General features: G+C 29.6%; 1 protein-coding gene across 1 annotated transcript in view; it reads right to left on the minus strand.

The window, feature by feature from the left end:
* LOC135958415 (uncharacterized) overlaps positions 1–13,594 on the minus strand; it is a 40,421-nt gene that overhangs the window by 3,218 nt on the left and 23,609 nt on the right. The window contains exon 2 of the mRNA XM_065509320.1: positions 5,924–6,025. Coding sequence (XP_065365392.1) covers positions 5,924–6,025 — 102 coding nt within the window. The remainder of the gene's footprint in view (positions 1–5,923; positions 6,026–13,594) is intronic.

A 13,594-nucleotide genomic window follows, 5' to 3' on the forward strand; every position in this document is an offset into this window, starting at 1 on the left:
AAAATTTATTTGGAGCGAAATTTGTGATATAAATATATCAATTAAACATTTATGAGCGATAAAGTCCAATTTCTGGAGAACATTTGTATGGAGGCTAGGTGAAATAATGGACCGATTTAAACAAGTTTCAATATACTTGGTCCTTGGGCCGAAAAAATTATATGTACCAAATTTAATCGAAATATCTTCAAAATTGCGATCTGTACTTTGCGCACAATGTTTACATGGACAGCCAGCCAGACGGACGTCCAATATTTTTGGGCGTTACAAACATTTGCACAAACGCATTATACCCTCGCCACTATGGTGGTGAAGGGTATAAATATATAGTTTAGCTTAACAAAGGATTATACAAATAAATAAAATAACAAATAATATGCCATTTACACCAACGGAAGGCTAGTAGTTTGTGGCTCTATTCATTGATTTTTTGATTGAAAAATCAAATTTTCTTACTTGTTTTTCCATACAAATTAAGAACTACTTTCAACTGGTCTTCGTCGAAAAATGACAGAAAATACCACTTCCAGCTCTGGATTTTCACAATTGAGCATTGTAACATTATGTTTGATAATTCGAACTTATGTTCAAACATTTTTGAAAACTGTTAAATTACGAGAAATATCTATATCATGATTATTACTGCTTTCCAGCAAAAACTCTACTAATCCAGCAAGTAATATTGGAGCTAAGTGATAAGTACTTATTTTATGACAAAAATAACTAGTGTATTTTTGTTCGCGATTTGAAAAAATGTAAAATTATTAGTTTTGAGTAAATCAAAGAAAACTTACAAGTAGCCTACAAATTACTTTTACAAAATTTATATTTTGTTCTTACGAATGAATTATTTTTTATATTTATATATATATAAGCGACAAAAAGGGTGTTAAAGGAAAACACATAAGCTTTCTTCTGAGCAAAAAAAAAAAAATAAAAATTGGGTCCATTTTTTTAAAAAAAAGTCAACAAAGTTTTTGATTTTGCAAAAAAATTCAAAAATTTTAAATCTTGAGTTACAAAATATTTTTTTTTATAGATATCCCACTCGCATCCCACTAAGCGACCATATAGGTCACTTAGGAAAAGACCTAAGCTTTCTTAAAAAAAATAAAAAATAAAAAGGGCCCATTTTGAAAAAAAAAGTCAAAAATATTTTTGATTTAAAAAAAAAAATCAAAAATATTTTATTAAATTTTTTTAATTTCTTTTTTTCGAAAGATTGCATAAATAGCTATCTAAACTATTTGGGACACATTTTGCTAAGAACAATAGGTAATAAGTTATATGGATAAAAAAAAACACCTGTTTGGCCAAAATGTCAAATTTTGACCTCCTATAACTCAGAGAGTTCTTGACCGATCTTGTTGAAAAATGGTGTCCGAATTACTATCCAATAGAACTAACATTGGAAATTTCATCGCGATCGGAAGACATCGATTTCAAAAGTTGGTTCACTTGACGTGAAATGCCCCATATATATATTAAAAAAATAATACAAAGTTTGCACTTGACTGGTTACTGAAATAAACAACCATCACAATTGTAAATTTCATATGAAATGTTCTTATTTTATTAAGAACTTCAAAAGTTAAGTAAAAAATTAACTCTTTAAAGAGTTTAACATCATACTCATATATACATTAGAGTGACAATCAGTTGTATGGAAAAAATTTTTTGTTAAAATTTTAAAGAGTGCCGGGTGGAATATTGGGACACTAGGCCTAATAGTTAAGTACTGAAAATTTGAGCCAAATCGGTCAACGATTTCTGGACGCGCATCGAGGTCAAAGTTCAGATTTATGCAAAATTTTACTATTTATATGGAATAAATAGGTGAAACTCGTTAAATTTCTGCATTGTTTTCTAGAAATGTATAGATTTATTTATATTAATGAATATTACATTAAAAAAATTTTTTTGGAAGTTAACCCTGCATCTCCTTTGGGTCAAAATGACCCAAAAACTGTATTATCGCCAAAATTCGGAAAAAATGCAAATTTTTTTGTTTTTTGTGCTCGATGAAAAGATTCTATATGTGTAATTGAAATCGGAACTCAAACCAAGAAATACATACCCGAGGTGTCCTAATTTGAGGGCCTTTGGTCGCGCCCCTGGTGGGCTCATGAGGTCCACGTTCAAAACTTAAACTCGACAACACTTCTTCTTTGCGCATGTGAAATTTCAATCAAACCAATCTAACCATTTAGAAGTTACAGATTTATTTCCCTCTTTTTTTCTATACCACTGTGTGTCGCTTACGATAAAATTTGTTTACTGTAAAATGTAAACATTGACTTACGATAAAATCTTACCCCCTATATTTTTGATGTTATTAAAAATTTTGATATTCTGAGAACGCTAAAACATCAGTCGGTCCATAAAATTTTAATTTCTGCAATAAAACAAAAATTTTAAAAATGTCGCTTACGATAATTTGGCGCTAAGGGCTCGATATACTCGTTCTACAGTCCAATATACTTTCGTTGTAGGCCTTTGCAAAATATTCCCATAAAACTTTTCATATTCAATCAAGTAAAGTATTAGTGCAAAAAAATCTTTTTTTTTCACATTTATAAAAAATAGATTATGGCATATAGTCAAGTGACAGCGCTTGATTGGTCGTACAATCAAGCGCTGCCACTTGACTTCTTTTCTAAACACGGATTTCTTTCACCATAATAGAAGGGCAATATTTAGTTTTTTTGCATTAAACGATGCAATTACCTTAACAAAACAGTAGTTGCCCAATAACTCAATTTTGGAGTTTCTATTGCTTTTTAGAAATTAACGATTCAATTGTCACTAATGTCTGATCACTTGGGTAATTCCTATTGATATATTGTATTTTTGTCATTTGACACGTGTGTGTTCTTTGTAATGCAGAGAAAAGTCAATTGATTACTTTATACATCCCATGTAACCTAGCGTGAAGTCAATTGTCACATAAGTGTCTCTAAATAGCCTAGAGTGTAGTCACTTTAAACGTTTATTTTATACTACACAAAGTAGTTATTTTAACCACCAGAGAAGTAATATATAGGAGAGTTGTCGGAAAAAGGTTGTTTGCAAGCAATCTATGATTGGAGATGTCTTTTTAATTGAGGCCAAGCACGAATCAAGCCAATATTGGAAACTCTGTTCTGAAGTGAAGCGTATCCTAGAGAAAGCAATCTACATCGATTGACACAAATATCAGTTGAACGGGGTCTGGATTATAAAGCGAGTGTGGCAAAACTTCCCAAAACCACTTCATTAAAAACGCTTTTTAACAGGTACTGCAACATGTGGCCGAGCGTTTTCATGATGAACTTTGCGTTTTTCAACCACAACTCGCTTCAAATGAATCAGTTGCTGTCGGTACAACTTGCCTGTGATAGTCTGGCTAGATTTCAGCAGCTCATAACAGATAGTACCATTTTGGCCCCAACAAATACAGAGCGTTACCTTATCGCCATGGTTATTTGGCTTTAGTGTCGATACGGTTGATTGGCCAGGCTTCACATACAATCCCTCTCACTTCAAGTTATCGTAAGTCCCGGTCCAGACTGTGAAACATTTGCTGCAAAACATTTTAAAATTGTCTTTTGAAACTGCATTCGTGTCCACACAGCAAAGTTTTTGCTTTTCAGTTTTGAACGAATAAATGTGGATGAAATACTCAATAAAAACTTTATGTACATTAAATAGAGTACTCTTTTCCATTCCTATTTCCGCTTTCATCAACAAACCCAAATGTTTTGCAGCAAATGATTGACAATATAGATGGGGACTAATGCATACATTTTTCATCGCATGTAATGATTCGTTGCAAAAACTATGTTCTTTTATAGCATAATTTTTGGACATGCAAAATCGTGTTTCAATGGCCCTTGGCTTCAATTCGTATGGTTATCAATTTCCTTGCATTTTAGATGAATCCTGCTGCGTTTTGGAATTGCTACTTGAATTACTCCCAATCATTTTGCAATCTCTTGTTGAGTTTGACAACAATCTACATGGAGTAATGCCTAAAATTCTTGGTTTTCAAACTTTTTTGGCAGGCCTGGGCCATCTTTGTCTTCCGTGATAAAATCAAAACTACTGAACCGAACAAACCATCTCTCGCACATTGAAACCGATGGAACACATTCTCCATAAGCTTCGATGAGCAATTGGCTTCAAGGCAATTGACCTTCAGCTTAGGACATGCACCCTAAATAGTATGTAAAATCACTAGTTTGGTACAGTCTCCTCGAACTGCTGGGTGCTTACTCACTGCCCCAAGTACGAGTTATTTTATAGTAAGCTAAACATTTGTTTAAAAATTATAAATTAATATAATATTAACAAAAAAATCAATGGCTTCGACTTTTGTTGAACCACTAACGTCTCATGTTTCAGTCAAACACACTAGAATGCTGTGATAAATGCCAAATCTCATTACCAACCTGTTTAAAAATAAGGACCTAATCTACTAAATAAAATAATGTGCTGGGTAAAGACCACTCATTCCAAGTTGTAAATTTTCCTTTTTCTATTTCTTTAAAAGTATCTTTTTCAGTGAAAATAGGAGAGATACAGTTTTAGACATATTAGGCTACAGCAGATAGAAACCTCAGTTCTTCCAGATGTTTCACAGTGTGATATTTTACTAATTTAGCTTGGATATAGTTAAAATAATGGAGCCTCTCATATGTCTGTAGTAAGCCATTTAATTTTAAAAATAATTGATTTTTTGTGAATATTTACATTCTCCATAGCTAAAAAGCGTTTAATTTAACTTAATTAAACATACCTAAATTAATGAATAGGTTCAAAAATATAAGGCCAAAACAAATCAAAGTGATTTACGTTGAAAAACAAGGTTAATTTAATCCAGTATTTACTAACTAGTTCAAAAACACAAAAGCAATTGCTTCTTCCAATAACTGCCAGTTAGTTGCAGTGTTGTTTTCAATTTGAACTAACTTGACTTTAAATTATACGCTTGTGAACTTTTCTGATTTTGTTTAGTATTGCAACAATTAATACACTTTAATTTATGACTATTGAGTGGTTTGCGATTGACAGCTAAATGGCACGAGTTTTTCATTCTATTTTGAATTATAACAAATCGTTACAAAATGTAACCCAACTGCATTTATGTTGACCATACTTTAATTTTATTTGTTTGCAACTAAAGTAATTAAAGCAATAGACACTCGTATGGTTCCCTTAGTGTTGTGGGCAATTAAAAACTGTTTGTTTGCTCAAAAACTCCCGCTCATAGATTGTAAATGCAGCAGCTAGAGCAACAGCAGTCAGAGCCAAAACAACAAGTTACAAAGTCACGACCATGATCTTTGTTAAACTGTAATGAACAAAAACCTTAACATTAGTTGTACATATAGATAGATTTTTGCTACAGTTTTGGTTAAATACTCGTACAAAATAACAAAAAAAAATAAATAGTAGAAACATTTATTGACAAGACCAAACCAAGTAAATAATGAGAAACTAGTATTGAAAAAAAATTAAATTAAAAAACACATCAATCTTAAAAAGCGATTAAATGGAAAAGACGTAAGTATTTATTTACAACATGTGATTTAAAATAGAGTTGTGTGGAAAAATTTAACAATTGCCATTGGCAAATAAAACCAGTTACATGATTTTAGAGTCATCAATTGCTCCAAATACGTTAATGTATATAGAAATGTAGAATTATCTATACATAAACGTTACTGAGTACGTAAATGATTCATCATCGGCCAGCACACATGCCTAAATTTGGACTGTAGGTTCCTACATACTCAAATATCTAGATCAATCAAGAATGAATTTTTTGAAATTTAGTACAGCTTCAAAAAACATTTAAAATGCATCTTTATCTACTTAAAAAAAATTAAGACAGTTGTTAGGTATTTTTTAAATTCGAACCTAAGAGGGAGTTATTTGGTACTCGAGTCTGAAGCTGTAGTAGATTGAGCCAAATCCGAACTTGGACTTTTGTTAACAAATTCATTATTTTCGAGCAATACCAGAAGTACGGTCAGGCGCGGATCTAGAGGCGTAACCGAATAATTTGAATATAAAAAAGCAAAAGGTGTAAAATAAATTTTAATTTATTTTCCCGGCCAATTGCTTGTGTATCTCACCTATGACGCGTTAAATCTCGGATTTGAGATCAAGAATTGTTTCTGGTTTATTCTCATAAACTTGAGATTTCACAAAACCCAAAAGAAAAATATAGCACGGCGCTAAATCGCATGATGTTGGTGGCTAGTTGACACAGAATTTCTTGAGATAATTTGTTCTGGAAATCGTTACTGCAATAAATCAATTATTGCATACGCGGGATGGAAGGTGGCACCGTCTACGTCGTCCAGATGAGGCCATTATAATGTTTCTGTAACGAATGCCGTTCACAGTCACTGCAATTTCGTTATCATCTTCAAAAAAAATGATGCCCAATCATGTCGCATGACCATCACAATACACAGTAGACAGTTGCTCGTTGTGGGTTAACTTCTTTCTCATGGATTGCCTAAGGATTTTCTGAGCACCAAATACGAAAATTGTATGTATTCACGAAGCCATTCAGATGGAAATGCGCATTTTAGTAAAATTAACATTGACTTCACTTTGCTCCATTACCCACTGAACTAATTGCCGGCGCTTCCCATGCTCTGGTTTGAGGTCCTGAGTAAGTTGCAGTTTGTTAGCATGAAGGTGGTGGACTTTTGTCAAAATTCGATGCATAGTGCTTCGTGAAATTTGAAGTTTCATACAATTTATTGACCAGTCTTCGAATGGTTGACACATTAGGTGTCCCTTGTTCTTGGGGCAATACAAAAGCTTGTACCAAATTTTATCGAATTATCTTTAAAATTGCGACCTGTAATTTGCTTAAAAGGTTTATATGGACGGACAGACAGACGGACGGACATCGCTTAATCGACTCAGAAAGTGATCTTGAGCAGATTGATATACTTTAAGGTAGGTATTGTGACAATATTTGTGTACGTTACAAACTTCATCACTAACCCAATATACCCTCCCCACTATGGTTTTGTAATACAGGCAAATCCCGGTATAACGAATCTCACTTTAACGAAAATCCGATTTAAAGCACGGTCAAATTCTTTACATTGACTACCTTACATAACGAACGTTTCAAAAATTGTATGCTCGATATAACGAATGTTGAGAAAAAACAAACAAAATCAAACAAACGACCACATTTTTAACATTGACAACCTTCGCTATATAGAACATTTCGAAATTTGTACGCTCAATATAACGAACAGAAAGTATAAAAAACAAAAGTAGGAAATAATGTAAAAATAAGAAAATAAGTCGTTATAAGAAATAAGAAATGCTGTCATTTCTTCTATTGTGGTTTTAATTGCTTGTTTTACAATATCGAATGAAAGATTTCGTTCGCATTCGAAGCGAAAGAAAACTGATTCGATCACGTAAACATGTAGTTAAGGAATCCAAAATCAACTTAGAATGCGAACGAAATCTTTCATTCAATTTTGTGAAGCAGGTTATAATTGTACACGTGTTCACTTGAATTAAATATGGAAAACCGTTGAAGAATTTCGTTGAAAGAAAAAGTTAAACATTTAGATGAATGAATGAAATATGAAATAACAAAATTCTCAACATGTATTTTGAAGAAAATAAAAACAAACATTTTATTTATTTGACTAAGTGTTTCCTGTAAATTATCTTCACACAAATTAAGTGGAATCTGGAATCTTCAAAATCTGTTTTTTTTGAAATGTTTGTCCCTGAGTTTAATTTTCTACAGGTTGAATCATTTTCAGAATCGAAATCCCTTACAATGAAGACTTTATTAATCGTGGATAATGCACCAAGCCACCCTCCAGAAGAACAATTAGTAAAAACTACTAAAGATATACAAATTTGGACGATATTCATGCCTCCTAATGTCACACTGCTCATCCAACATAGGGATTAGTTAAATTCCAATATAGAAAAAGTAGTCCAAAATTAAAAAAAAAACATCTCGATATAACGAATTTTTCAATTTTACCAATTGACCTGACAACATATCGTTCGCTATACCGATATTTGCCTGTATATAAAAATTAAGCTCCATTTCTGTAAAAATTTTGCCATTTTTCAAACTCAATTAAAAATTTTGAAGTTGATTATTTTTCACTACTATGTGGATTGAGATATTGCAAAAAAGTTTTGCTTATTATTTTAGAATTTATTATAAATAAGAAGATATTTTTAAAAAAATATTTGAATAACCAGCACCTAAAGTATTTGAGAAAAACAAAATAAAGATAAACAAGTAAGAGACCTATATTCGGCTGTGCCGAATCTTATATACCCTTCACTAAATTATACTTCAAAATAAAAATTTTAAATATTTTTAGGTAAACAAAATTTATTTTTTTTCCAAAGTTGTTTTTTAAATTTTTTGAAAAAATAAAATTATTGAATTGTTTTTTAATTTTTAAAAAAAATTTTTTTTGTTCTTTCAATTTTTTTTTATATTTAACGAAAAATAAACTTTTGGTGAAATTAAAAATTCGGGTTAAAAAATATTTTTTCCGATTTTGACCCATTATAGGTCCAACTTACTATGGTCTTATATACGTCGTTGCAATGGACTTTGAAATATCTATCATTAGATATACATATTGCCTAAATTAATAACTTAGTAATACAGAAACAGGTCAAAAATGGTTCTTTCCTTATATCTCAGCCATTTGTGGACCGATTTTCTCGATTTTAAATAGAAACCGAGCCAGAAAAATTCCGGAGATATTGATGTATGAATCGCGTATATATACTATATAGGGTCGGAAAATTATATTGTGGAAATTACAAACGAAATGACAAACTTATATAACCCTTCTCACGAATGTGAAGGGTATAAAAACGAAAGTTTAAAAATAAAAACTGAAGTTATTTAATAAAATAAACAGGAGTATACGGTTTCCCTTGATTTGTACCAAAGCTTCATTCAATGAAATCTGTACAAATTAAAAGCTCAAGCTTTAAGTTTCTTAAAGTCTATCTTCTACGATTCGTTCATACATCATTTGGCAATCGGACCAGTAGTTTAGAAGATCCAGATTTATTAACACTTTTTTCGATTGACCCCACTCTGCGGGTTTTAAAGGAGGTAGAGGAAAATTTGTACTTTTTCTTCTGATATTTTAAATAAATAAGCTTTTCGTCATAAAAGTTAGCTGATATCCTTCTGAATAAAGTCAAAATCAAACACGATTTAGATACCAAAAAGGAAGAACTAATTGTACTTTTCTCTTTTTATAATATTGCACCTATAATCAGGAAATTAGTCACATATGATTCTCAATGTGTAGGAATCCACAAAAAAGGGGACTAACAGGTGCTTTTTCCTACTAATAGTACTTTTTGATTACCTTATAATAACGGACCTGGAAACATTACATATTAAGCACATATGTATGGATTTAAGAGAATTAGTGAAAGTGTTATCCTGAATGAGAGGCAAATTCCCAAAGGGAGCCTTAACAGTACTTTTTATTTATTCTAGTGGTACTTTTTAAGCATGGTCATGACTGAGTGAGATACGTCAATATGATTTCTGAATATTTTAAACAATTGCTTATTTAATTACGATTTAATTACGGGGTGGCGAAGCGAAACCCATATATTTTTTGACAAAAACTAAAACAATTTATGAAATAAAACCAAATATTTGTCAGATGACTATTAAATAATTCTTTGCTTAAAAGAAAAATTCAAATAGTGAATATTTATTAATCATTCTTATTGATTTAAGAAACATAAATAATTTTCCAATTTTTTCGCTTAATCTTAAATCTTTATGAGAACCACAAAACAGCTGTAATTACCACAATTAAAATAATAATTGTCATTATAAATAGTTATTTATATTTTAATAAAAAAATTGGATTTCAAATTTAAATCTAGTAGTGTTTGCTTCAAGTACCATTTTAATTATGGTCATAAAAATATATATATTTATTTTTTATAATTTTATTTTTTTATATTGTAATAAAAATAAATATTAAGTAGAAATCATAGAACTTTATTAATAGAAATACATAAAAAAAAAAATCTAAAAAAAAACAAAACCTGAATTTAGCCATTCTCAGAAGGCAGCCAACTAAAACCGCCAACCATCATTGCCAGCATCTTCATCTGCTACGTATGGATAATTGACCATTAATATCAAGGCATAATCACAATTATTTATTTGGCATTTAATGTTTTCAATGATCTTGTAATTTCAACAGTTTTTTTTTCAGAGTTTTTTTTTTTTGTAAAATTCTTTAGTTTATGTCTCTGTCATGGTCTTGGTCTTTCAGCGTCATTGTCAGTCTCATGCTGTCTTTGGTATTCTTTTTTTTTTTTTTGTTAAAATATCAGAGGATGTTTTTTATTTTGTTTATTTATTTTTGTGTGTCTAAATAAATGTCAAGTATTTTTTGAAAATTTATCAATTATTTTTTACTGCATTATTTATTTCCATAATTTATTTTAATAGAATATTTTTCAGATTTGTAATAAATTCAGCAGTTTAATTTCAAACATAAAAGGTTAATTTATATTTTTCAATCAGTTGATTAAGTTATAATATTTTTATTGTATCGAAATAAGGCAAAGTAATCAATTTTATATTTCCATAAAAAACAGTATAATTAACTTTATTATTTAATAGATTATTAAATAATAAATTTAACAATGTTTTTGATTTTGCAAAACAAGTACAAAATTTTATATTTTGAGTTACACAACATTTATTTTGATAGATATCTAACTCGCATCCCATTAAGCGAGGAAAATATCTAACCTTTCTTTTGAGAAAAGAAAAGAAAAAGGGACCCATTTTGAAAAAAAAGTCAAAAAAGTTTTTGATTTCCGAAAAAAAATTTTTTATTTTTTTCGAGAGATTGAAGAAATATTTACACTTTTGCTAAGAACAATAGATAATAAGTTACATGGATTAGAAAAAAAACCTATTTGGCCAAAATTTCAAATTTCGTCCCCCTCTAACTCAGAGAGTTCTCGACTGATCTTGTTGAAAAATTGTGTCAATCCAATAGAACCAGTGTTGCCAGTTTAGCCTTTTTGAGGCTAAATTTAGCCTTTTTATTTACTCTTTAGCCTCGAAATTTTGGTTTTAGTTTCGTGGCTTTTTTCTAGCCTTTTCTTAATTTCAAAATAGCCTTTTTTGAAATTAAAAAAGGCTAAAAATTTCGAGACTAAAGAGTAAATAAAAAGGCTAAATTTATATTTGTGAACCATTTTAATTTTAATTCATTACTGATTTTCATTTAGCTTTTCAACATACTCAAGAATTGTGCAGTATTAAAAGAACAAATAACAATTGCCAATATCAAGTGGTTCAAAATGAAATAGAGTATTTTATATCTGAAAACTTAAATGTCTAGCAAATTCTCTTTCAAGACAAAATTGTTATTACACATTATATTCATCATTATATAATGGACAAGAGCCCCACAAACTCTTGAAGGCTTGTGATACTCGATGGCGATCAATAGCCGTTAAACGTCTTGTGGATCTATGCTTCGAGTTAAAACCCATTTTGTTTTAATTTCGTCAAACCAGCAATTCTAAAAAGCCAAACTTTTAAGTAATTAATACACTGATTATAATTTGGCGTACCATCTTTTTTTAAAACCAGTATTGCACAAAGTACAAAAAGTAAATAAATCATTTGCTGTTTTCGGATTTAAAATTCAAGGAATTTGATCCATATCGTCGCCAATTGAAAATTGTTTAATGTTTTTGACACATTTTTCATACTAGTTTGATGAATGAGAGATAAAATAAAGAACGTTTTAATTAGTGAAGATTATGACAAAAATAATACGACAAATTAAACTAATTGAGCAATTGCGACAAAGATTACCATATGAAAACTCTACGCAAAATCAATTTTTTTCCCGTTGATAATAAAGTAGTAAAACCAAAAAAAAATATATTATGTCATATTGATAGTGAAAAATTAAAGTGCTAATAAAATTACGCAGTAGTATTTAACTTTTTAGTACTTCCTTTAAGTAAAGCTGATGAATTTTATGAACATATTTTCTAATTTTTTATTTAAAAATAAATATAAACCAAAATTCTTAATTTATAATATTTTAGCTTTTTTTCTAAAGCGGTTTAGCTTTTTCTGGCCTTTTTTTGAAGCCAATATAGCTTCTTTTTTCGCCAGCTCCTGGCAACACTGAATAGAACTAACCTTGGTGCAAATTTCATCCCGATCGGAAGTCATCGATTTCAAAAGTTGGTTCATTTGACATGAAATCCCCATATTTATACTTGGACTTCATAAAGCCATGAAAACCAGGGAACTATTTTGTAATTCAATTCGAATTGAAATAATCATTCGAATTTGTATGCTTTGTACATGAAAGTTTAAATATGTTTTCTTTCGAATCGAATTACACAATAACCTCAGAAAAAAATGATCTGAATAACTATTTTTCACAAGTTGGTGAGTTTTGAAAATAACTTTTATTTCTGGTCGAAAAAATTGTTATCAGTGAATAACATTCATTTCATCAAAAGTTATATTCGTTAAAAAAAAATTTGGAAAATGTGAAATTTTTCATAAATTAAATTAAATTTAAATTTTTAATATTTTTTTCAATTTTCTTTTAAATGAAATACAAAAACTATTTGTACTATCCATAAGGGCCACCATTTTCTGCATATATGCACTTCACATGATTCTATTATTTTTAATTTATATTCAAACGGATTTAACTCTTTGCCACAGATAAGATCTTTCTGCAGACAACCTTAAATAAATAAATAAATTATCTTATCTTAAGTATTTTGTTACAATTGCTGAAACTTTGTTAACTATTTCAATGAAACATTAGTAAAGACATTAAATGCACAGTGAGTGTCAATGTTAAAGTTTTATTGTTTTTCCACTTTATATCTATCCCCAGGGGATAAAAATGTAACTGTTTGCGTTTTAATTGTCAATAAACTTGTTACGAGATCTTAATAGAAATCACAGATAAAATTATAAATAAAATCAGCAGATTGAGAAAGAGTAAGCAAATATATTTTGAATTACTGATAAAGAAAATAATCGTATTATTTATGAACTTACAGAGAGATTTTAAAAAATTAAACAAAATTTATTTTTTAAAGGTAAATTTTAACTAACATTTAGGTGAAGGATATAAATCAAGGCCAATTAAATATTTACAAGTTAGAAAAATAGTGCTCTAAATGAAGTCGAATTTCAAACTGGAAACTATTTTTTTAACAACTTTTACGCACTTTGTTACAAAACTAATAAACACTTCATTGTTGGTTAGCATTTTATTGCATAAAATACTAACAGTTTATTTGAAAAGGAAATATAAATTTTAAAAGTACTTTAAATAGAATATGTAACTCTACCGTATAATTTTAATGACATTTTCCATAAAATTTTAACATTATTTTATTTACGAGCTAAATTCTCTTTACAAATTTTCCGAACTAGATTTTATTATCATAACAATGTTGATTTACAAGGTGGGAAAGAATATTTGAAACAAACTTTTGTTTAATACTCAGAAATCACTAACATCTCCTTTTA

This window comes from Calliphora vicina, chromosome 4, assembly GCF_958450345.1.
Source record: "Calliphora vicina chromosome 4, idCalVici1.1, whole genome shotgun sequence".
NCBI classification, from domain to species: domain Eukaryota; kingdom Metazoa; phylum Arthropoda; class Insecta; order Diptera; family Calliphoridae; genus Calliphora; species Calliphora vicina.